The following is a 25760-nucleotide window of genomic DNA, read 5'->3' on the forward strand; positions in this document are numbered from 1 at the left end:
TTAATCTTTAAATAATACAGGTCCCAAAGAAAACTCAGCAGTAAAATTTATGTAATTGCAAATGAAGCTGGTAAAATTGTGTGGCGTATCTTGTGCATGGTACATTTGGCTTACTTTGATATGGCTTAAGTAACATATTGGGTCAAATAGATACAGGGGTGTGTTGTGATGTATAATTTTAATTTTTTTGTTTGCAAAGGTAGGTGTTTCAGCATATCCTTTGTCTGTTAATATGGCTTTTATTGTGTGTTTGGTAAGTCTACCTCTCTTTGTCTGAAGCTGTCCTTAGACTTGCTTTTCCTTTTCCTGAGGGAATTTACCAGTCTGCTTTGCACCAGTGCAACAGCAAGTTACTACAATGGATATATACATGCATGTTTCAGACAGCACAGGGTCTCCAAGTTGATTGAACTTGTAAAGCAGTCCTAAGGTGGCATAAACACCTGTAAGTACTGTGTGTATGCTGATATAAAAAGAAATCTCACGAGTTTTGTTACACCTCACTTTGAAGTTCTCGGTTAGCATTGGTAGTCTGTGGTTAAAACATAATAACTGCACTGTCTTATTTGTTCTTTAGAAAAAAAATTGTGATGTTTAATAGATATAAACCATGTACTGTGAGAGGAGAATTAAAAAAAAATTAAATATTATTAGACAAGGATATACATGGCAGCAATTAATAAGAATAATAAGGTTCCACTACTTCCTTCCTGTTTTGAGGATAGGTGACTGCTGTTGTCCAACCTTGGAAGCCTGGTTCCCTGGTGAAGGAAATGCTGCTACTTAAGATTTCCCTTGGGCTGTAAAGCCTGATCCATTACTGACTTTAGAACCATGGTCTAGTAGTTCTTGTGTTGAAATAAGGAATGTGTATATAAAATAAAAGTTTACAACCCAAGCACATGCTGCTCTGCTAACCTGATTATCAGAGGTGTGGATGGTTGTTTCAGTATCTCATATATTTTTGAAAACAAGCTACCTGGGAAACAAGCTCATAAGAGCTTTGATTTTGCTTGCAGGCTTTACCAAAATGTTAGAATTGGAAAAGTTACTGTAAGACAGGAACTAGCCTGCATTTCCTTGATTGTATGCAGTTTGAGGTGAAATTAGGGTGGGAAATGGAGAGGATATGTCGTGGGTGTTACAACAGAAGGATAGATGAAATTAAGAACACTCCAGAGCTGCAAACTGAAATTTTCCTAACCTCATAAAACTTAGAGCTACTGATTAAAAAAGATGGATTTAATTTACTGTGAATTGGACAGAGGGTGACACTAGAATGTAGCATCTTCCAAGTCTTCACCTCTTACTACCTTCAATGTCTCTCAGAAATTTATTAAATTAATCTAGATGGTTTGAATTACAGGCTATTGCTGATTCATTCCTTCACATCTGGGAAAAGTTGTAGGTATTTTCTTTGTAAACTTATATGTATTCAGTAAGAACATGTATTATTCCTGTATTTTCATGGGGCTATGTTAGACTGCTCTTTAGTAAGTCTTGTTAATAGTACAGCTGTTAGAAGTTAATTGTCACTTAAAAACCACTCACAGTTTGTTCTAGAAAAGTTCTACAGACCAATTCATAAGCATTTGTATAGTTGTGCACATAAATCACCATTAGATGTTGTCTATAAGTGGTCATTTGCTCATACTTTATAATTGGAAGGAACAGAGGTTTTCTGTATGTTAAAAATTGGAAGAGTCTGTAAGAATTGTAATCATTTTTCTGCAGTTTGAAGAGAAGAGCCCAAGTCTCAATTGTCTAGAGGTTATCTATTGAAATTGAAAATAAGTGTCAGTGTTTGGCTTTAAAATAAAATATTGTTACAAATAATTGTTTAGAGGCAAGTAGAGCAGAACAAGTAATAGCAAAATGAACTATTATGGCTTGTTTTCACTGCTGCCACTGGCAATGAATTCAACAGCTCTTTGGGCTCTCAGCTGGTTACTAAACAAAAGTGTTTGAAGAGTGCAAGTTTCATTTGACCTTTTCCTGCTTGAGCAGCTGGAGTGTAGTTTATTCAAGAGACACTTAACCAGCCTTGATATTTGTGATAATGCTATTGGGCACTTTTGTCCATTTTAGACAGTCCCCCTGGATTCACAACTTTGTTGTGAAATAGAGATAGTAGAGCCAGAGCCTAAGGGCTTTTCTTGGAAGTTTCATAGGAGCTGAGTAGAGTTGGAGTGTTTCTTCAGTGTGGTGTTGCTGGTATGCTGTCATTTGCCCAGAAGTAAGATCTGGGATATTCAGCACATGTCTCTTGCCTTCCTGGCTTCTGTGTGTATGCTGTTGCAGAGCACTATAATTGAAAGAATATGATCAAAACAATTAAAAACTGGAGTTATTGCATCTTCAGTAACTGGACAGCTGAACTTGTCTGTGCTAGTCTTGTACTACATAAATCACTAAAATGAGAGAAATCACCCTGTGTTGGAAAAGGCATAGTTAAGGGTAGCTAAGGCCAAGCATGGGTCCTATGTTACATAACATTCTGCTTTTAACAAACCAGTAAGAAGCAATTCTGTGAGCAGCTGCAGGTGTTGTAGCATGTAGTACAGGCTATGTCATGATGCCCTGGAAGCTTACCGTCCAAAGGTGGAACTCGGCCAGGGAGTCTGCAGGCAGTGCTTGGTGCTAGAGCTGACCCTGCTTGGGTTGACTGAATTCCGGAGTCTGTTGAGAGGGTGAGATACAACTCCCTCAGCTTTCTGCTGAAGGACTTGCAGCCCGTGTGTTTAGCAGACAGGGATTAGAGAGCATTACTAGATGTGATTACTAGACGTGTAACCTGGGGTGATACCGAGGACTTCTTTAAATAATCTCAAAAAATGTGTGCGTTGCTAGGGGCTGGACTTGATCTTCAACATCTCTTCCAACCCTGATGCTTTCATGATTCGGTGTGAGCGCTGCAGAGCACGGGTCCAGGGCAGCACAGGGAACTCGCGTTCAGGCCTGTCTCAGGTTTGACATTGCCCGGGGCAAGGCCGCGGGAGGCACGTGGCTCAGTTGGCAAAGCTCCCCGAGCCGGGCAGCGATAAGGAATGAACGGGAGCAGAGGCGCGGGGTTTATCGCTGCAGAATGCGCTCACACTGCCCGAGCAGGGGCCACAGGCCCCGTCGGGACGCTGAGGGGCGGGCTCGGCCCGCCAGGGCGCAGGCGCGGTTCGGGCGGGCGGCGGCCGCGCGTGCGCAGCGATCGGCGTGGAGCCTCCGCCAATCGCGGCGCGGGTCGTTGCGCGGCGGCCCCGCCCCCGGCGCGGCGAAGGACAAGGTGACGGCGCGGGGCGCGCGTTCAGCCTCTGCCGCAGCGGCTCCATCTTGTGAGGTGAGTCAGGGCGGCGCGGGCCTCCCGCCCGCCGGGGACCGGGCTCAGCCTCGAGGCGGCCGGGCCCCCTCGCGGGTGCGGGGCTGGGGCTCGGCGGCCGCGCCGTAGCGGAGTTTCCCGGTCCCACGTCCGTCTGCTCTTCTCGCCCGCTTTTAGGTCGCCATGTTCTCGTCCATCGCGCCGCTCGCGCGGCACAACTTGTTCTGCGCGCCGCACTTCCAGCTGGTGCAGGACGGCGTCAGAAAGCGCCCGGCGGAGCCCGCGGAGGCCCCCGCCACGCGGCGGGTCCTGGCGGCCGCGTCCGCCGACGAAGGTGAGCGGGACGGAGGGGCCGCGGCGGAGGCGAGGCCCGTGGGCGTGCGGGGCTGGGGGTGCCTGCGCTGGCCCCGGGCCTGTGCCCGCCAGGGCGGCGCAGGGAATGTCAGCGCTCAGCGGGGCTCGGCCGAGCCGGGAGGGGCCGGCGCTGGGCCTACGCGCCCGCTTGGAGGACGAGGAAGGGCACGGGTGGGGGAGGCGCTGGCAGTGCTTCCGCTCTGCCGGCGATGTGTGCTGAGGAGCAGGAGGGATCCTGGCTTGACGGAAAAGGACACGGGAAGGTTCTAGTGCGGAGTAATCGCAGAGACCCCGGTAGATTCTGTCCTGGGGAGCACAGAGTGCATTTTCTCGCTCTGCATGGCCTGCAGCGTCGGGCGCTGAGGTTGCAGGCCCCTACTTCCTTTCATCGGTGGAGAAGAGCAGTGAATTAATCTGTGGATTCTAAAGACCATCTCTCCCATCCTTTTTCCCTTTTTCTCTTATTTTTGTTCACCAGTTTATTCATAGCTTGGTAACTGAACATCTAGATACATTCGGGTGCTTGCTGCTGTTCTTTTTTTAGTTCTTTCTTTCTTTTTACTAGTTGTGGAGCATACACCAGGTAACCTGCTATTTAAGATACAGGGATGCACTTAAGAGTTAAGTGCAAATCCTTCTTGTATGTTTCCCAGTCAGTTTGTTGACTTCTGAAGGTCAGACCTTGGTACTTGCAGTACTATAGAACGGGTAAGGGTGGAAAGGACAACAGTGAGTCATTGTCATCATCCTTACAGGTCTAACTTCCCTACTGAAGCAGGGTCATCCTAGAGCAGATTGTACACAATTGTGTCCAGATTCTTGAATATCTCCAGGAGGGGAGACTCCACAGAGTCTTTGGGTAGCCTGTTTCAGTGTGTGGTCACCACAGTACAGAACTTCTTCCTTATATTCAGATAGAACTTCCTGTGCATTAGTTTTGCCCATTGCTTCTTATCCTGTTGCTTGGCATCACTGAGAAGAGTCTGGATCCATCCTCTTGACACCCTCCAATCAATACTTACAGACAATGATGAGGTCTTCTTTCAGTCTTTTTTTCTTGAGGCTTAACAGACCCGGATCCTTCAGTCTTTATTCATAAATGAGGTGTTCACATCTCCTCATCATCTTCATGGCCCTCCCCTGGGTCTGCTCCAGGAGCTGCATGTCTGTCTTGTACTGAGGGGACCAGAACTGGGCACAGCGCTCAAAATGTATCCTCACTAGGGCTGAGTAAAGGGACAGGATCACCTTTGAGCTGCTGGCAGTGCTCTTCCTAATGCATTACAGGAGACCGTTGGCCTTGGCCACACAGACACACTTCTGGCTCATGGACAGCTTGGCTGTCCAGCAGGACCCCCAGCTCCTTCTCTGCAGAGCTGCTTTCCAGCAGGTTAGCCCCCTAGCTTCTGACGGTCCAGGGGGCTATTTGTCCCCAGGTACAGAACCCTGCATTTGCCTTTGTTGGACTTAATTCACTTCCTCTCTGCATGCCTCCAACATGTTGAGGTCTATCTGAAGGAGTCCACAATAGTAGAGGTGGATATTAAAATTCTAATTCTCTTAAGCTGTCAATAACTTAAAAGAGTCTCTTTGGTTTTAGTTAAAAAAAGGTAAGAATTACTTTCAATAAGCTACCTTTTCTGAAATACCATGATAATTTAAGTATTTTAGGGGACTTGCATGAATATTCATTGATTACTTGAAAGAGAGACAGGTTAGGTTTTATGAAGTTTTCAAGAAATCATTTGTGGCTTTCAGTGAAGTAATCCTGCTTCCAGCTAACTAAAGCCTTAAATCGCTCTTTGGTATGCTAAATATATTCAGTAGGTGCACTTATTTCTTTAAAGCATTATGCTTAATCTTCATCCTGTTTGTTGGCAGTTGTGGTCAAAGGTGGCCAAAGTTTTTCAGTCTTTATAATCTTTTCTGCTGAGTTCACTATTTCATGTACCATTCAGTTCTCTGGCTTTTGTGCTGAGAACATAACGTGTTGCAGAAGATATCTGGGCTTGCACAAGGTCACACAAAGTCAGTACAAACCACACGACCTTCTGAGATCAGCTCAGGGCATCAACCACAATGGAGCTCAGAGACCAAGTATTTTATGACTGGCTCATGGAATTTGTCCTTGTGAACATGTCAGATTGGAAGCAGAGATATTAAATAGTTCCAACATAGCTGTCTCAACAGAGTAGATACATTTTTATGCCACATATTTATATGTGTGTACCTTTAAGAGTTTTTGTCTTAATTAGAATTACTTTCTTGTCCTCTGTGCTCCATGTTCAGCTGGTTCTCTTCTCAAGTTAATGGTTTTCAGAAAATTTGACTCTACTTCTGAAATAGGAAGTCCAAGATCATCTGTGGATTTATTTTCCTAATACTACTGTACCACTACAAACCTAGGCACCTCTAAAGAGCTCAAGCCTAATTGATACTGGCTTTCTTAATTACTGTACTTGAACACCAGGCTGATAGGTCAGTCTGAAGAGCACTGAAATACAGCCCATACATAAAACTCTACTTTCCTGTGACTACTATAAAGGTCTCACCCTGTTATTTGAGGAGTATGACTTCTGAATTACTGTGAAAAAGGCAGTGAGAACAAACAGTTCTGAGATCTGGGCAGCATGGTAGCTGTTGGCCAAAGACACAGCTAGACAGAGCTGCCCCAAACAGACCTAGACTCTGTTCTCTGATTACACCTGCCTGATCTGTGTGCAGTTAACCAGCCATTCTGGAAAGTTGTAAACAGACTTATTTCTGTCTGCAAATCTGCTAGCATAGCCAAGCCATTTTGGAGCCATGTGTAAGTCTCACACCAGCATATTTACAGTCTTTAGCAGTGTGTCAATTAAAAATAAGTTATTCTGATACGACTGATTTCTGGCTTTTAACTTAGGTTCTCTATGGCATCTGTGATTTTAAATATAGAAAAGCTTATTTTTTATTGTTTGGGTAATTTTTAAGAGTAAGGTGAAAAATGTAAATATAAAATCTAATGTAAAATCTGGATTATTTGTGGGAGTTTCTTTAAAAATTAACGAAGTTATGAGCTGGATAAGCTTGCTAGTGTTATCTGCTGCTCTGTTGGTGCTCTTGAACATCATCATCAGCTTCTGTTAATGTTCATAAAGGAATTCAGAATCAGAAAGATGGCAAAGAAGCTCTGCATAAGACAGGCTTTTGCTGTCTTTTAGTTTTCATTAGTGTTTCTTGGAGACAGTTCTTAGTAAGTCATAATACTTTAATGCCATTATGTTGAAGTGACACCAGAAGATTTAGGAACAAAAAATTCTTTCTACTTTGGAGAATGTTTTTCTCATAGTTATGATTTTCTGTATGCTTATTCAGTATATCAGTTTTGCTTCTACTTATATTTTCAAAACATTGAGCATAGTAGTAGAATAGTGGTGCTACTTTATGCTTATTTTGTACTGTTCATTGTAAATTTGAGTGGTTTTTTGTTTGCACTCACACATAGCCTCTGTAGCTTCTTCAAAAATGAAAGAAGAAAACATTCTTTTTTTATAGCTCCAGTGACTTCGCTGTATAGAAATATCACATTAAATAATATTAATAATATTAATAGTAATAATAATAAATATTATGAAAATTAGTAGCTTGTTTTAAGATTGGATAGTTTTATACACAGTATATACAATGTATAGAACAGTTATCTTGAAGTATCTCTTGATTAAATGTGACCAGAAATATTCTTTAATGAACCCTGTATGAGCATGAGGACAATAAATAGCAAGCTGTATACATTTGAGATTCTGTATTTGAAACACAATTTAAAAAAACTTGTAAATTAAAAAAAATCTGTAAATAATCTGAGAAATACCTGAAAATAAATGTGCATATCTCCAACACCAGTATTGTAGATTTTTATAGTATCTACTTAAATACAGGAGTTAATATGTTATAGAATATTTAACAAAAGAAGCTTTGTCTTTTGAGTACTAGAGAAATACTGTTCTTCCTTAATTTGTGGCTATAAGAAATTGTTGGATATTGCAACTTTGAGTCGTAGTTTGTTAGTAACATCTGGGATTAATTTCTATTGTTTTAGTGTGCTGCAAGCTAAAACGTCAGTTTCTTCCTTTGCTTATTTAAAGGAATACATTAAATTTGGAAGCCTTAGAATCAAATCTTGTCCATCCAAAATGTTTTAATTTAAAGCAATATAATTATTTTTCATTATAACACTATATTCAAGTAATATAGCATGGGAGGTTATTTCAGTTTAATACTTTTGAGAAAGTAGCACTTAGTTTTGCTTCTTTTTTGATCATTGTTACCATTTATGATTGATCATATATATGTAATTTTTTCCAATTAACTAGAATACAGCTGTGCCTATGGCTCAAACAGATTCTTTGTGCTTTGTGGCCTTGGTGGGATTATTAGCTGTGGAACAACACATACGGCACTGGTTCCTCTAGACCTGGTTAAATGCAGAATGCAGGTTTGTTCTGCATGTTGGTATGTGATGACAGAGCATGTTTAGTGTGGTATATTTAATTACTAATGAACTGGAGGCATAAACTATACCGTGGACATCGCTGTCCAACCGTGCATGCAGTTAATATAAAAGCATGGTGTGTCTTTATTTTTTGCTGCAGAGTACAGTTGTGAATATGGCTCGCTCAAGTTTTATGCTCTCTGTGGCGTTGGTGGGGTCCTAAGTTGTGGCCTGACACACACTGGTGTCGTACCTCTGGATTTAGTGAAATGTCGTATGCAGGTTTGTATAAACTTAAATATTTCTTGAACTTTGGTTTTCTATCTAGCCAGCATATTAAGAGTTGTCAGTAGGGATGCAATCTTTTGTGGATGACCAGAAGCAAGTAAACTTGAATGCAGCTTTATCAAATCTACTGCTGTAAGACTAGCAAAATACCACTTTAAAGAGAAGTAAAGGTATTACAGATAATCTGCACGCATTATTTTTGACAGCATTTAAGGCACGTTTAACTGACTATTTGCTAAAAGGCACTCACCACAATGTTACTCTGCTGGCTGGTTTGCTGTCCAGCACTATTCCAATACTTTTGGAGTAAGGAAATAGTACCTTTTAGATCTGTGGTTTTTAGCCTGGGGTGGCATGCATGTGTAATTTGATCCATTAACACTGGATATCAATGCATGGCTTATGGATTGGATATTTTCTAAGGATGCCACTTTGAGCAGAGTGGCTAAAACTTGGTTTCAGGAAGGCCATTGATGCTTGCAACTGTTTTCCTTAAAGTGGTTTTTGATTGAAATGAAAGGGGCATTGTTGCATTTGGCTTATGACACATGAAAATAATTTTGTGAAGAGCCATGGATGAAAACGTACTAATGGATTTATTCAGGCAAATCTGCAGGAATGAAGCAAATTAAAGCACACTTGTAAATATAGTAGTTAATGATTTCTGTGTTGCACAGGCTGATACTGATTATAAAAATGGCCATTTTGTAATTATAGAACTCCTACATTAAGAGGGAACTATGAGTTAGCCAGACCGCCTTGTCACACTAGGAATATGCACATGCTGTGCATATTCAAAAACTTCAAAACTGTGTTCTTCTGAATGGCCATGATTTAACAGTGTTTACCAGAGAGACCTTTCCACATTCTTGAGAGCACCTGAAAGTCTATTCTCAAACTAGGAAATCTGTAACACTTCAGACATACCCAGTGTGGGCTACCAGTTCCTATTTATTACATGATAAGGGTGGTGATACTTCTCCTTCCCTCTCCAGTACTTAGAGGGAGGTTCAGGAGGGGGGTTCCATGTGGATTTCAGGTGTGATCTTGTAAGACCTGTCAGCATTTATCTCTTTACAGATCCAGTACAGCATGTTTCTAATCCTTTCTAAGTTCTCCAGGAAGAAACCTGTTGCCTGCCCTCTCATGTCTTTTTAAGAAGAGGTCACCTTTGCCATGGTTTAGCTGAAACCAGGACATCTGTTACACACCTAATAACTAAGCATGGTTCTGACTTGAGCATAGTCTCATTTTTCAGTGTCTGATTAAATACCCACTTTTCTAAAATTATGTCTGTTCAAAGGTGACGTATTTAGGTGAACTAGATCCCAAGTATATTGTTCCTAGCTGCAAGAGAAAACACCAGTCTGTGAATGCTCATGCATGTCCTATAGCTCTTTCTGAAAGTTTGATGGGCATCCAGTTTGATATCCTCCTTCTTATCCTCTGAGGAACTGTTGGATGATGTGAAGTATGAAAAGTAACAGTGGGATGTGACTTAATTACCTGTTGAAAAGTTTCTTTCTTCCTTTCACCTGAAACAAAATTATTCAAGTCAGTCTGTGTTAAATTCTGATGAGTTAATAAAATCTCACTCAAAATTTTATAGGCAGAAAACAATTTGTGTAGCCTTTATTGCCAAGTGAAAGTACAAGTGTAGAAGTTTTTGAGTACTCTTTGGTCTGCTTTGCTCCATTTGTCTTAACCTGACTATGTGGAGAGATGACACAGGAAAAACAACCTCCTCTGATCAGTAATTAGGTAAAACATTAGGTTTCTGGCAATGTTCCTGTACATACCCATAGTGTGTAAAGTAAATGAGATTGCTGACAGGACCAATTAAATTTTTTAAAAATCTGATCCAGTACACCTGACAGTGTTAGAACAGTGATTTCAGTAAATCTTTTCATTACAGTTGCACTGTTAATTTGGACAATTAAAGCGAAACAAAATGGAATTTGGTGGTTTCTGAGTATTGAGGAATGTACTGGCTGTTAAAACAATTCTGGGTTTGAGACTAGCAAGTAACCATTATGGTTACGTTAGTGTAACCTTGTGGTGAGTACATCATCTGTCTAGGGAATTATAGGAAGCTGGCTGTTTGAGGAATAGGAAAATTAAAAGTTTTGGATGGGGTTTTAAGGAGGAAAACAGTAAGCTGTATCAAACATTTACCTCTCTATTCTGTTTAGGTCGATCCACAAAAATACAAGAGCATCTTCAATGGATTTTCAGTGACAATCAATGAGGATGGTGTTCGTGGCTTGGCTAAGGGATGGGCTCCAACCTTTATTGGCTATTCCATGCAAGGGCTTTGTAAATTTGGTTTTTATGAAGTTTTCAAAATTCTGTATGGCAACATGCTGGGAGAGGTAAGCCTTAGATTTACGTAAAGCTATATGTCTGCAGCATAATATTATTAGTGATAAGGCATAATCAGAAAAGCATAATTCATTAATAAAAATGTGTGATTAAATTCCTTTCAGGAAAACGCCTATTTGTGGCGTACTTCGCTATATTTAGCTGCATCTGCCAGTGCAGAGTTTTTTGCTGACATTGCTCTGGCTCCAATGGAAGCTGCTAAAGTTCGTATTCAGACACAGCCTGGATATGCGAACACTCTACGGCAGGCTTTACCCAAAATGTTTGCAGAAGAAGGCATCTGGGCGTAAGCATCCCTTAATCTTAATTGAAATTCTTGATTTTCAGTACATTTTCTTAATGAAGAACTGGTGCTATAACTAATTCTGGTCTTAGCTTGTAATGCTTTTTGGTCTTTATATTTCAAGATAAGAACTTAACATAACTTCAGGCAATCTGTGCTGAACTGGCTGTTAATTCCACATGCTCCTTAGATCCATCTTTGTGAGTATCTTTGTGCTGAGTTCTGCTGGATAACTTCAGTTTCTAGCAGTTCCAGTCAGAGATATTCAGCAACTTTCTGGTTGTACAGTCAAAGATGCTTGAGTCATTGGCATGTGAGAGTAATATAACTGCATGTTAGCTTTCTGTTCTGATAGAAGTGGCTGTTGATGTACAGGTCATGTCTCACTATCAGGACTTGGCTGGTATGCAGACATTAGCCTTTCTGCACTGGTAGTATCAGTACTACATTGCTGCAGTGCATTGTAATCTGAAAACTGACTAAAGAAATTGCTCTGCAGCCTGGGGATCGGGAAAATTTCCAGTGATGTTGCTGTTTGAAGGTAGTACTCAGAAATTAATACAACTCAGATTTCTGTAGGTATTGATAGCATTACAAGGTCAATGTATAGAAGTTGTGTAGCAGCAATAAATAAGCTAATTTATTTCAGGTTAGAAATACGCTTTTAAATCCTGAAGAAAATGAAACTTAGATTGTCTCTTCTCTGATTAAGTTTCTATAAAGGTGTTGCTCCGCTATGGATGAGACAGATTCCATACACAATGATGAAATTTGCCTGCTTTGAACGTACTGTTGAAGCTCTCTACAAGTACGTTGTTCCCAAGCCACGAAGCGAATGTACAAAAGGAGAACAGCTGGTAGTCACATTTGTTGCAGGCTATATTGGTAAGGAATCTTTAAGCCCTACACTTCATTAATGGATTACTGCAAATCTAGAGACCTGTTGCTTTTCAGAGTTTTGAGCACATGTCACTGACATGGGAGAACTTATTTGCAGCTTTTAAATGTGCAGGTGAAATAGCTATAATCAGTCTGTTAGAGGAAAATGGGTCTGTAATAGGACACTGTTTTTAACTGCTCCTATATGTTACCAATATTGATGGCCAGATTTAAAAACTGCAGCTGATTTAAGTGAAAACTTGCATCTTCTTCAGTCTTTGGAATCTTTGGATGGAAGGAGGATTTCCAATATCCAAAGATTCAGAAGTTTTTTTCTGGTTGTTCTGTTCAGAAGTTTCAGCTGGTTGTTCTTGGTGTACACAGTAGTGTACAGCTAAAACACCGCAGAACTAATGTCAAATTATTCTTCCAGCTGGTGTATTCTGTGCAATTGTTTCCCATCCTGCTGACTCTGTGGTATCTGTGTTGAACAAAGAAAAGGGCAGCTCAGCTTCGCAGGTTCTTATGAGGCTTGGATTCAAAGGTACATTCTTACTTTCATGTATTTTGGATCAAGTGTTTCTGGTGTTTTGGGGAGGATTTCTTTTTTCCATGCTATTTTATGCTGCTCATGCTTTATTGTTTGCTCTCCAGGTGTATGGAAAGGTCTGTTTGCTCGTATCATTATGATTGGTACCCTGACTGCACTACAGTGGTTCATCTACGATTCTGTCAAGGTTTATTTCAGACTTCCTCGCCCACCTCCACCTGAAATGCCAGAATCTCTGAAGAAGAAGCTTGGTCTAACTGAATAGACAACTCATGGACTGACTGCTGACTGTCCCAGTGATGAGTTTCATGAAAATTTTATACATTTGACTATGTAGAAAACAAACTCTATACAATGTCATTATTGGTTGTGCCCTCATCTCACAAGAGGGTTTAAATTCTACCACTGTCATTGCCTGAAATAAATGAGAAACAGAGTGCTTAGTGTCTGTTTACTACTGCATATGTAAGCTTCATTTCATAGTAGCAAATACCTCAAATACTCTACTGGCTTCCCCCTCTCCACCTAAATTTTTTTTTAAAAAATAACCCCATTCCACATTTTAGAGAAATGTTACTCTTCCACTTAAAAAATAAAATTAGGCTTTCATTGTTTCCAGAGAAGTGCCAAGAACCTGTCCTTGCACTTTGAGCCCACTGGTCATTTGCCTGTAATAAGCTGTTACTGTGGAACAGCTGAACTCCTGAATGGCTGAGATGAGACTGGAGTCTGATGAGCATCCTAGTCATGATTATCAGTGTTCCCCACAGAGATAAAAGGAACCTTATGCATACTAGAGCTGTTTCTGCCTTGGGATGGTCATCCCAACTTACGCTTACTTGACTTAATTTCTCTTCTGTTGGCTTTGAACCACACCAAAGAACTTGGCCCTTCTTATTGTCCTGTGGAATTAAACAGTAGCTGCTACCTCTTAACTAGAGAAAAGCTGATAATATTTTCAAATAGTACACTATTAAGTGTACTTCAGCTTCACAATAAAATAAAAATAGTATGTCTTTTATTCTAAAGTTTGAAAAACTTGGCAGCTTTTCCCTACATTTGTTACAGCTGTAGTTTTTTATTTCAGTTATTTTTTTTCCTGATTTAGTTTAATGCTGAGTGATGGTTGAACCATGTATTTCTGCAGCATGAGGAGCCATACCAGGTTTTTCAGACCCTGATGTGAAGAAATACATGCTCCTCAGCACACAAGAGGAGAATTAAGGCAATGTTAAGGTATTTGTTTTTGAATTTTTTTCTCAAGTCTTTTAGTAAAGGATGATTGTGCTGCCTTCTGCATTTCACCTGTTTAGTAACCCACAGCTGGTGGTCACTACACCCTATCTATTACTACTTTGCTCACAAAGTAGCACTGGAGCTGATGTCCTTTTTCTGCAGTACTGTGGATAGGCTGCCTTACAGCATGTGAGCTGTTGATACTGAACTTAGCTTGGCACTCACTTATGTTACACTGCTTCTTCCTCTTGGCTCCTTCAGAGCCAAAGGGACAAATCAGGCAAGTACCACTGGAATATCATAAATGTAGTGACTGCAGCATCTTGCTGCTGGAGTTGGATGTGCCTGCTATTGTAGCATTGAGCTTTTCACCCCCTGGGAAAATCCTCCCAACTTCCAAGATTTTGCATGATTATGCTAAACAAGAAAGCTGGGCCTTATTTTGAGTTGTTGCCTTTCAGAATGGGGAGTAAAAGCTGAAACCACCATTTCCCTGTCACCATGACAGTAATAAAGGCACTCTGTAAAGCGGCTGGTATCTGCTTGCATTACGCAGCAAAGTCAAATACCCCAAGTCTAAATAAAATACTTGTACAAATACTTTGTTGAATTAAAATTATTTAATGCTAAAAGTATGTAAATCTTGTTTTCCCATTATGAATGGGAAGCTCTGAAATTATTTAATGATTCATTCAATGCCTGTAAGAGCTTCCTTGGAGAAGAGCCTTTATTATGACTTGATCTTGTATCAAGACTTGTTAAATTACCTTTTGGCATTGTGTGTATGGTGCAGCTTGCTAGGCAAAACTGTCACTTGTGTACTGGTTTCTTTAGAGGCATGTTGTAACTCAGTAGATTTTTATTTGCTGAAAGTTCCTTCTAATCCTGGGGAAAGTGAAGCACTGCTGTCAAATTTTAAGGCTGGCAGAAGAGACATGCTTGGCTTATGCAGGGAGGTAGTCTGTCAAGCAATCTAGTGCTGAGCTAAATTTCCCAAGAATTCTGTATGTGGAGCAAAATCGCACAATTTTTCTCTAGGATTGAGTCAATGTTGCATAGTTCTTATAATTATGTACAATAATAAGAGGATCTTAAATCTGTTTTCTCATTGCTCACTGGTAGGCCTGAAACTTTTAAAGATGCCAGATAATTTTATCATGGTAGATCTGAGATAAGACTACAAGGAGCCGCCTGCAGTTCCCCTTCTGTAACTGAGAAAGGGAAAATACACTTAGTGCTCCTTGCAGTGTTGTGTTTCACTGGAAAACCTAAGAGGGGGAGAGAATTGCCTTGCACCTGCCAGCTTCATTAACATTCAGCCACAGGATTGTTCAGATGCTTGTTAGGAAAGAGTATTGCTTAAAGGGTCACCTGCTAGTATTTTAAGTAAGCTTCAGTGGGAAAAATTTAGTATTAAAATGCATTTAAAAGGTCAACTTTGTCATTCAGAACTGCTTTGTGCATAATGCATGGTACATTTTCCAAAGGTTGAGATGGAGCAGTGGTGCTTTTGACAGATTTGCACTTCCATTGCAAGGAAAGTCCTGTATCAAAAAGGAGTACCCCATTTTGAAATTGGGTAACTCGAGACCCATCACTAAACCCCAAAGTGCTCTGTAAAACATGGATTATGTATATGCTGCTTGTGTATATTTTATGATGGAGAAAACATACTTTCTTGCTGGTTTTGGAGCTGAGCTGAGCTTTCTGGTTTAAAGCATACCATATATAAAAATTTGGAGTAACAACTGCATTTGCACACGGTGTTTGTATCAGGTTGTACTACAGATGAAATGTACTGACACTTACTGATACTCGCGGAAATGTCTGTTGCATATCGTTTTAAAATGGGCTGTAATAATACAAATAGTTGTAACTCATTTACATTTCTACATAGAAATGATGTAGTTCACAGTGAAAACAATAAACATTCTGCTTTTTTATAGCAAATATGAGTACCTTGGGTAGATGAGCTTCATAGCTGCATGGCCTTGTTACAGAATACAATTTTGTAACTCAGTTCTGGGGAGAAAGATACTGCTAGCAGGATATTCTTGGCTGAGCAGACTTCTCATGTCTAAAAGTAAAGTTTATTGTTTTGGGATTACTTTGCTCATGTGATTTTCCATCATTGATCATTTAATGCCATTTCAGGCTTTTGGACTGTTTTTTTCAAGTTGCTGACAAGTATATTAATTGGCCAGTTTTGTACCTGAAAGCTGAATTGAAAGCAAAGATGGCCTGAATGTCACTACAGGTTGGGCTCAGTGGGATGATCTCAGTAGCACAGCTGTAATTTTCATTACCTGAATCTCTCAATCATTTGATAATATTGCAGAGTATCACTGCATGACCCTAGAAATGAACTAAGGGCTTGTAGTTTCACTGAGCCAATACTCTCCCCACCACTGACAAGTACTAAAACAAGGAGGCGAGGTTATCTGTCTGCTTTAAACTTTTGACAAATACCTCTCTCTCTGCTCACCTTTTCCACTGCAGAAAGAGCTGTCTCTCTGCCTAGAGCAGTCTAACTACAAAGCTACTCTACAACTTCCATTTTTTTAGTGCAGTGGAGATGTGTGCCTGAAGGGCAAACAGAGATTTGTAATACCTGCGTCGTTTATGGGAGAATTTCTGATCTCTCGCCTTACTGCTGAGATTTGTACAGTGGTGTGACACTTTTAGATACAGATTATTCTAAAATATTTTTTCCAAGTAGACTTTACTTTTTGACTTAATTTTTTTGTCTTGCTTGCAGTAAGAAAAGTTTCTAATAAGATTATAATGCTTTGGACCTGCACTTCCTGGGAAGGAAGGGTAGGAAGTCAGCATACATCCAAAGGGAAAGGGAAATTAATGGTCTTTGTAGCATTTTTTGCATGCTTAGCTTCCCTTGGAATAGGAATGCACAGGACTTTAGCTTTTTATACACTTAGCTTTTCACTGGGAGATGTGTTCTAGAATTTGGAGGTTGAAAGTGAGATGCACAGTTGTTTACCTTGGCTTGTTTTTTCGTTACTTTCCAAGGAGAGAGTGGACCCTTTTCATGCAGACAGACCTCTGCTGTGTCAAGGCTGCTCAGATTTACTGTGCAGCTGGAAAGTATTTTCCACATCACTTGTGTAGATGTTGCCTTACTGGTTCTGCAGTTCTGCCTCTCCAGTTCCTTACTGGCTACTGACCACAAATGATGCATTCATAAAATTGAAAGCAAAGTGAATGAAATTACTATAGCCTGTGATGCCTTTAATCCACAATATATTTATTATGTAACCCTCTAACCTCTAAGGTATATGTGCATGTGTACATACATTGCTTCAGGTATGATATGAACAAAATGCATACTTTACCATGGCTGTTCTTTAATTTTGCTGCCTCCTTCAAATACCATTTGGTCATTTTCAGGAGCTCACTTCAGAACTGTGTAGAAGAGCAAAGGGACAGGGGTTGGTAGAGTATCTGTGGATGCTTCTAGGAAAACTTGTCTTTTAAAAGTTTTATTCTTGCTGTCAGGTGGATTGGAAAGGGGTAGAAGAAAGGGGGAGTAGGAATGGGCCTATACCAAAAAGAGGAAAACTAAATACAGTGTTGGAGGTTGACTGTGGGCAAATGAAGCAAAGAAGGTACAGAAAACCAGGAATGTGAAGCAGACCAAAAGACATGGAATGCTGAATGAAGATGAAAATAATGAGGGAGAGGAATGCTTTTATTTTCCAAACAATCAAGAGTCTAGTAGTTGCAAGATGTTCAGGTATGGCCAACTAAAAAGTTATAAAGGCCTGACTATATACTTAGACTTCTTGATGTCATTTCATTTAAAGGAATTTTATGAGTTTCTGTATTGCTTCTAATTGATATTTATAGTAATTTTTATTCCTATTTAATGCATTTCTCTCCCCCACCTTCCTCTGCTAAAACCATTCCCACTTGTTACCGCCTACTTCATTTTCAAATGCCTCAAATCTGTTCATCAAATTCAGCACCTAAACAGTCCTAATAGTGCATAGCAGTAGCCTTTTGGGACATAAGTAGCGTCTCTGCTCATTCTGCTGCTCACTATATAGTATTTTTCAGACCAAGAAATAATGAATGACTAGCACTGGTAGGATTCCTGAGCAGACACCGTGACACTGGGATAAAGCCATCAGCATTAGGTCTTTCAGAGCATTGTCCCTATAGAGTGTTCTGTTTTAAAGACAGAACAGTGCTGCACAGTAATTTTGATTTACAATTATAAAGCCTCACACAAAGCCTTATAATAAATTATTCCATCTAAATGTGTGACAAACATTTTGGAAGGCGCTGGCAATATTTTTGAGTATTTCTTGGTTTGCTGCATTTGCCTTGTTAAATATTACTTAAAAAATAAACCAGTTTACAAAAATCATAGTGTGAATAGAGACAAAGTGCTACTGCAGTTTGATTACCTCTTGTTTAGTTGGAAACCACAATTCTATCCCTTCCTTTGCAGCAGGAAAGCAAAACTGGAGATCTGTCATTCTTGGGTCCTGCTTTCTTCATGAAAGCAAACTCTTAAGGTAAGAACATAATTTTACACTTTAACATTGCTTTATTGTACAAAACAAGCAATTTATTAAATATAGCATCTGTCATCCTTCAGAAAAATACATGCAGAGAGATAAGTTTTTTGTTCACATTATTTTTTCTCCCTTGAAATAAGTATGACTTTTTCCTGTCCTGTTCCAAGGAATCAGACAAATTTCAGGTCTAGGTGTGCTTCTAAATGAAGCCTTTAAATATTGTCTGTCTTCTCAGTACTTCACATGATGGGAGTTAACACTCCTCCAACACTATTCTTCAGGCAGTGGCCATTCAGTGATCAATTAATGTCTGAAATCTTGGTTATTTCATCTTTCACATCTTTGATCTTGGTTTGAACTGTTGTTAGATTGGCCAGTTTCTCATTCAGTAAAGCAATTTCCTTCTCCCGTCGCAACACCTCCTCCACTAATCTTCCTATTCTCAGTGTTAGGTCATTTATTAAGGGCTCCAAGATGGCAAACTCCTTTTTAACTTTGAACATCTTAGGTTTTAAATCATTTGCAAATGTAACTGTCTTCAGAACTTTTGCTCTGTCACCTTCAAGATTCAAAAGTCTGTTAGAATGCTTGTTAAAATCACTCCTTAACTCGGACAGTGCTGTCTTAATTTGCTCAATTTTTTTTGCGTTATTGGATGCCAGGCTTTGGATTTCTGTACTTCGGTCGATGCTGCTGGTAAGGAGGTCACTTATATTTTTTACTGTTGCCTTTTCACCTTTTTCTACTTTATCTTCTAGTGTTAGTAAAGAATCCGTCAGTGTAGTAATTTCTGAGACCAGGCCTGAAATGCGTCTTATGTCAGTTTTTACTGTCACAATTGTCAATGTTACATTCTTTGCTATAGAAACTGCATTCTGTTCAGTGCTTGAAACTGCATGAAAAAGGCTTGTTAAATTCTTCTCTAGTTCTTCTTGCTTTTTAATTATGCTGCTAGACCATGTTTTCATTGTATAAATATCTTCCTGCAGATATTTAATGTGAGAAATTGTTTGAAGATCTTCCAGCTGTTTCATTAAGTTCCAAGTCTTTTCACACTAGAGGGATACAAAAATATTTCTAGCTTAACAACTTAACATCAAAATTCAAGCCATACTTAAATGAAATATCCTATTATTCTGACATTCAATTTGAAAGCAAACTCTATCTATAGGAAATCAACTTCTGTTACAACACAATCATATTTTTTTTCTTCTCAGTATACATAATGTTAGTACTTCTATTACTACAAAAAATCACAGGAAGGTGGTATATGACTTTCCAAGGTAACCTCTGAAAACACAAGTCATCAAATGGAATCTTCTTCCATAGACAGGAATTTTTAAGTCTCCATAAAAGCTATTTTAGTGAAAGAAAACTCATGTTACTGCTGGATTTTTGTCTTGATTTGCTAGTTCACTCTTTTATTTTCTTATGATTCATTCTTGGTTTTCAGATTTGGGAGCGAAAAAGGAAATCATCTGAGTGATACTATCCTGTTCAATCCCCAATAAGTCAGGGTAGAACTTGGAGAGAAAAAAAACCACCAAACAAGCAAACTGAAACACATTCCAAGAGGCTAGAATTGGTTTTATATTCATCATTTTCTGGACACTAATAGAAAAAATATCATCACAGGAGCAAATGTTTTTAACTCTTCCATAGTGCTGGTCATTCCTTAATAGCTCAGAACTGTTTGGTCAAAAGCAAAACACCAAAATTCAGGTTGTGCAAAGTCATGCTTATTTCCTACTTAATGCCCTCCAAGGATGAGGATTTCATGTTGAACCTCCTTTATATTCAGCTTTCAGCAGGGTTGAGGTTGATGAAAGATTTTAGATTAAGGGTCATTCCACTGGCACTCTTGCCACCCTGCCTCAAAAACATACGAAGTAGAAACACTAGAACTTGGAAGACGCTTGTGAAAAGTGTTTAAAAGTATTTAAAAAACATTTATTTATATAATAGTTTTTCCTAAGAGGACATGGAACACTAAAGTATTTACTCTGTACCCTTTCTGGAGGAGCAGTTTATTTTGAATCAGATTATATGCACCAGGATGGGGAAATTCACTACAATATATTTTTATTTTGACTATGACTGTAAACTGACAGAAATTTATACATAAGCAATAATAATATGAAGAAAACACAGCTTTATAACATTGAGAAACATTGGTTTCATAGTCTCTTGAATAGGCAGTGTTACCTGTTTAGTGAAGAATTCTCAAGAAATCAATGTACAAACCCAGAATAATTTAAATCTGATGAAGTCATAAATGTTATGGGTTCATACTGTTTCTACTAAGCAATCTCCTTTCCTGAGAAATACAAAATTATCAAGACAATAAGTCTGCAGACAATTTGTGTTGTCCCTGAGATCCAAATTTCAATGAACAGCTATCAGGTAGTACCACATCATGTAATTAGGTCTATGGATAAACTGGATGTTCCCTGTTCCCAAGCACATAACTCCACTGATTTCTTTAATTACTTCTGCAGCTCTTGGTTCAGCAAATTTTGGGAAACAATGTCAGTGACACCGTTAATTTTTTATTTTTCTTGTCAAATGTGAAGCAATACGAGACGTATCATGCAATGCCTAACAAAGAATATCCTACAGAAGAAAAGGCTAAAATTTGTTTCTAAAGCACCAAAACACTCCCCCCCCCAAAAAAAAACCAGCTTCTATGTAAATACCAGCAGCTTATAGATACCAGAACAAGGCAAAGTTCTCAGTAGGAGGTATTTTACTAGTGTTTTCCCTAAGGGTGTTGTACCTAAGCTTCAGCTGTTAAAAATGCACTCCTAAAAATGCATTCCTGCAGCACCAAACCATCACAGTGTAGGATACATTAAAAGCAAGGTACAGCTAGCTCTGCTGAGAAGTAAATGATTAATTGTTCACTGTGTTACAAGTCTATGGAAAACAATACACAAAGTAACAACAAAAGAAACTAAGTAGTGAAAACTAAATACAAACTAAAAATATGAGCTCTTTTCCCCTTAAATCTAAATACTGTCCTTCAAATTATTTTTAATTAAAAAGGTATTTTAATAAATAAGCTGAAAAGAATCCTTAATTTAAGAAAATATTCCTTTCCTTCTTTAACAGAGGCTCATTCTCAACTTTTTAGGCTGTTCCAATGTCTCTTTAGATCAATGACGATATCTCAGCTATACCTGACATACACTTAGATCACATTGTTTATAAAAATGTGCTTTTTCATTAATGAAAAAGTCAAAACTCACTTATTCCCATTCTGGTCATTTTCTAAGTTAAAGCTTTCCAAAGTTACTTCTTTTATGTTTGAAGATCCTGTTAAGTCAGGCCCTGTTTCTAGAACGGCTATTTCATGCTGCACTTTGAACGAGCTGCCCTTGGACTGTAGGGCTTCAAGAGCCTTCTGCACCACCACTGTATCAGAAACAGTTTTCAACATGTCATTTTCCACAGTGTACAGCTGTGTCTTCAAGTCCTCTATCTTTTTCTCCATACCAAGCAAGTCACTTGACAACCTAAGAATAGAGCGAATAGCATTTTCAATTGTTGGCAAATGGGTCTTGCACTCCTCAATTTTAGGTTCATAGTTTGCAAGTTTCTGATTCAGGTCTGTGTCCTTGGCTACCAGACTATTCTGTTCTTCTTCTAGCTTTTCAACTGACTTTGCATCCAAGTTCAACTTTTGTTCAACTCTCGAGAATTCATCATCTTCTTGCTTTTTTAGAGTTCTTATATTTCTGGCTGTACTGTCTTCCAAATCTCTTACTCTTTCTGAAAGGGATTTAATTCTTTGGTCAACTTCATTAATTTTGGAAGTAACTTCTGTATGTATGAACTTTGCTTCAGATTTTAAACCACTAGCATTTGTGTTAATTTCATCCAGGCTTCTTCTCCAGGCATTTGTAACATTTTGGAACTTCTCATTAATGCTCTGCATCTTTAGAGATAGAGTCTGTTCATTGTTCTGAATATCATTTATGATGTTGTGAAGAGAAGGTATTTCCTGCCCAAACTCAGTCATCACAGAGATGGATGAGGCAGCTTCTTGCAGGATACTTTCAGTAGACTCAAGCTGTGTTTACAACACAAAACAATGTCTGTGTCTATTTTAAAAAAGTAAGAACAGAAAACCATTTCCATTTATTAAGGGAAAATAAAGTCCCTTAAGCCTCTGTACTTGTTACAAAGCTCCTCCATGGTGCGTTTCCACATTTAATCTTTAAAATATTGTTAATTAACCTAGCATGAAGAAGTCATGGAAAAACAGGAATGTCTATTGTTGAACTTCTATGGCCTATATGCAATTTTCCATGCTTGGTTTTTTTTTTGTGTCCAAAATACAGCAAGTCCCATGCAACATTTTGCAATCTGAAGCATAGTATATATAAATATCCAAATTACATCACGTATAAATGACATTATTCTGAGATCAGTGCTGAAACAAAATCACTGCCATGAGCCATGCTGTGCTACCTTCATTATCTGTACCTACTATTAAAAATTATCAGGGATAATTCAGCAATCAGCACAGCTTTTCTACTTGATAATGTCACACGTGGTAATATTTTTTTTCATTACTATTGTATTTTCTTATCTATCACTTTATTATGTCTTCATATTGTTAGAACAGGTGTGCTACATCAAAATGCTGGTAAATTTTCTTCACATCAATGTATGTTAGAATCACACATGAAAGAGGACTGGTGGAATGAAATGTGCATATATGTCAGTTCTTAAAAACAGTTTCTAAAAAATAATACTGAGATTCAACCACTGTATTCACATACTGGAACAATGGCATGGATTGACATGCTTTGTATGAAATAGTCTCTAAAGGCCTATTCACAGGCAAGTAATACACATTATGAAAACTTATTTAAAACAGTCAGTTAAATTAACAACATAACAATGAAGTAAACAATGACAAATGTTCACCAAAGATTTTCCAATTAAGATGTTAATCATTACCTTTTCAGAAATTAAGTTTACTTTATTTCCCACATCCAGGATTTTTTCAGCTTCTTGATGTAAAAAATTATACTTTCTTTCCAGATCAGCAAATTGACCTGACTGCTGAAATAGAAACCTGCAAATTTCAAGTAAATAAACAGAAAGCATAACTTTTTAATTAGCATATATTAAGTATTCCAGGACCTGATTCACAGCAAATGGTTACTGGAGGTATTTGTGTTCACAGATCAATACATGACAGAAAATAAAAAAAATTAATGAAATTTATCTGTCTTGATAACTGGAGTTATCTTCTAAAAGAGGTATGACTACAAGGGAGCATCCATAGATGTTTTTGCTTTTACACTGCATGCAAAGGTAATTAAGGCACTGATGCTGCTAAGATATTTTAAAACATCTTTAACAAAGGTATTTGACCTTTACTTAAAGACTTCACCTGATGAACGGTTTTATTACACTGCTGAGCAAATTATTTACAGAAAACTCTATTTCATTTCTTCTGTCCACTTATTTATTACCTGCCAAGCAAGCACTTACTGCCAGACTAAGTTGCTTTTTAGTAGAAGTAGTCTCCAAAGCAGGTATTTAGAATTCCTGAGCAAGGCACCTTCAACATGATGTAACAGATGGAGCTTCTATATTAACTCACTGCATGCCAATGTTTCCATGCTTGTGAACACTGCTACTCTCTCCTTAATCCTTCTGGCTTTAACAAGTTTCTACAGACTCTTGTCCCATGCACTCTGTTAACATGTAAATCATACAGAATCCACAGAATACAAAAGAAAATACTAAAATCCTCTTAAGAGAGTTACCTACCAGCTCAGCACCAGGCAAACAGCAAGGGAAATGATACTCAGACTTGTCCTTGAGTCCATCCAAAAGGAACTGTGATTATTGCTGGTCCTGGGACTTGCCAGCTTCCCATAATTACTGTGCTTCTCAGCCTTCTGTGACCCTTCACTGGTCTTGGATGAAGACACACCTTTTTTCCTTGGCTTAACTTCAGACATTTTGTGGTTTTAAAAAGCAGAAGCAAAGGAGAGAGCTAGAAAAAAATCCCAGAAAGGATTATTTTTTAATTCTTACTTTTAAACATCTTCAAATATAAACTCTAAGTACACAAAAACACCCTCAAAAATGTTTCTTTCAGTCTTCACTATGCTTCCTAGTTATGTGAACTTTTGTAAAGTATCATAATGCTTTCATTTGCTTTCTATATTACAGAGCACTGCTTTCACATTTTTTCTAACTGAACTGACTTTCCAAGCTTAAGCTAATTTCACCTTTCCAGAAATATTTTGTCTGCTGTAGAATAAGCTATTTTAAATATGTATTTAAAATTAAGAGGATTAAAAGTATACTTCTTTTTGTAGCTGATGACTGTCCCAAGTTCATCAGAAATTTCACTGATGAACTTGTGTTTTACCTGTAGATTTAAAAAATAATTATTACTTACACCACACTAAAAGGGGAAAGTAAATATTTCAATTTAAAAAATAAAATTGAAAATCAAGCTTTAATTTAGAAATAGTTCAGTTGTAATGATTTCATGTCATCTGTAAAACTGCCAATGTCAGTTAACAAAAAGATAGAAAATTATAGAAAAATTCAGAAGATTAATGAAATCGTGCCTCAGGAAAAAAAGAAAAAAAGAAAAGAAGAAAAACTGTAACTTCCTCTGTATAAAATTATGATCAGAATAGATTGAACCAAGATGAATCTCCAGCTCATATTTTAATCAACCAAGTGAAGTACAGAGTGTAGATTTCAAGCCTAAAATCTTCTACCATACTGCTCAAAATAGACTTGATCCTTGGCGGAGTGGCTTTAGCTTAATTTGAGACCAAACTGTTGTGCTGGTTTTTTGGATCACTTTGCAGCACTGCCACTTAATAATATCAATAATAATAAAATAATAATAATAATAATATCATTATTAAAATAATAAAAATAAAATAATATCAAAATTATTTATATTTGGAGATATTTACAGAGACACGGGCGTGAAAGGCTTTGTTTAAAATCTTATCTGTCATGCAGGTAGCTTAGAGCTGTTTGAGCCACAGTACTAGGGAAGCATGCTCAGAGCTTATTGAAGTATGGAGGAAAAAAAGTTTTCATTTCCAAAAAACCCAAAACAACAAAACCCAAACAAAAAGAAAAGCCACGAAAACAGAAAAAAAATTAGCATTTTAAAGCTTTTAAAACATCTTTGGGTAAAAAAATAAAAAAAAAAATAGAAAAAGAGCTCTGACTAGTAGTTAGGAAAAGAGTTTGAGAGAAAAGGAAAGCTCTGCTTTAAAAGGACGGCTTCAGCGCGCAGCCAGCTGCGGTACCAGGGGATGAGCTTCCCAGAGACCGACCCTTCCGGACCTCCGGCCGCGCTGGGTCCGCTCCCCAAAAGTAAAGGACTGCTCTCTCCGCTGCCCCCAAAGTGACCCACATCCCCTCGGCTCCTCCCAAAGTGACCCACATCCCCTCGGCTCCCCCCAAAG

At 38.6% G+C, this 25760-nt stretch overlaps 4 protein-coding genes and 1 non-coding gene across 12 annotated transcripts in view; 3 read left to right on the top strand and 2 right to left on the bottom strand.

Moving 5' to 3' along the window:
• Nucleotides 1-3218: 3218 nt before the first annotated feature.
• On the top strand, nucleotides 3219-13552 carry SLC25A3 (solute carrier family 25 member 3). Of its 2 annotated transcripts, none has more exons than XM_015627652.3 (8): nucleotides 3219-3331; nucleotides 3488-3644; nucleotides 8014-8135; nucleotides 10613-10792; nucleotides 10907-11088; nucleotides 11798-11970; nucleotides 12398-12508; nucleotides 12619-13552. In XM_015627652.3, the coding sequence occupies exons 2-8, from the start codon at nucleotides 3494-3496 to the stop codon at nucleotides 12777-12779; spliced, it is 1080 nt and encodes a 359-aa protein (XP_015483138.1). In that variant the 5' UTR covers nucleotides 3219-3331; nucleotides 3488-3493; the 3' UTR covers nucleotides 12780-13552. The 2 variants fall into 2 exon arrangements, with proteins under 2 accessions (XP_015483138.1, XP_015483137.1); XM_015627651.3 differs by lacking the exon at nucleotides 8014-8135 and adding an exon at nucleotides 8293-8414 and having other exon boundaries at nucleotides 3220-3331.
• On the top strand, nucleotides 11262-11501 carry LOC117244504. Its single transcript, XR_004497715.1, has one exon. It is a non-coding gene; the product is annotated as a small nucleolar RNA SNORA53 (small nucleolar RNA).
• A 413-nt stretch (nucleotides 13553-13965) lies between the features above and the next one.
• APAF1 (apoptotic peptidase activating factor 1) overlaps nucleotides 13966-25760 on the top strand; it is a 43038-nt gene continuing 31243 nt past the window's right edge. For all 7 annotated transcript variants that reach the window (XM_033514268.1, XM_033514269.1, XM_033514270.1 and 4 more), the window contains exons 1-2: nucleotides 13966-17501; nucleotides 18222-18288. In XM_033514268.1, the coding sequence (XP_033370159.1) occupies nucleotides 17423-17501; nucleotides 18222-18288 (146 nt within the window). In that variant the 5' untranslated portion in view covers nucleotides 13966-17422. The remainder of the gene's footprint in view (nucleotides 17502-18221; nucleotides 18289-25760) is intronic.
• LOC117244409 (inhibitor of nuclear factor kappa-B kinase-interacting protein-like) lies at nucleotides 18173-21532 on the bottom strand. The gene has a single exon (XM_033514282.1). The coding sequence runs from the start codon at nucleotides 19323-19325 to the stop codon at nucleotides 18591-18593; it is 735 nt and encodes a 244-aa protein (XP_033370173.1). The 5' UTR covers nucleotides 19326-21532; the 3' UTR covers nucleotides 18173-18590.
• The window catches only part of LOC107204471 (inhibitor of nuclear factor kappa-B kinase-interacting protein), a 7490-nt gene continuing 668 nt past the window's right edge, over nucleotides 18939-25760 (bottom strand). Inside the window, exons 2-5 of the mRNA XM_015627646.3 lie at nucleotides 24082-24310; nucleotides 23260-23377; nucleotides 21540-22363; nucleotides 18939-19346 (exon numbers count right to left, since the gene is read on the bottom strand). Coding sequence (XP_015483132.1) covers nucleotides 19325-19346; nucleotides 21540-22363; nucleotides 23260-23377; nucleotides 24082-24275 — 1158 coding nt within the window. The 5' untranslated portion in view covers nucleotides 24276-24310 and the 3' untranslated portion in view covers nucleotides 18939-19324. The remainder of the gene's footprint in view (nucleotides 19347-21539; nucleotides 22364-23259; nucleotides 23378-24081; nucleotides 24311-25760) is intronic.

The sequence above is a fragment of the Parus major genome, chromosome 1A, assembly GCF_001522545.3.
Source record: "Parus major isolate Abel chromosome 1A, Parus_major1.1, whole genome shotgun sequence".
NCBI lineage: Eukaryota > Metazoa > Chordata > Aves > Passeriformes > Paridae > Parus > Parus major.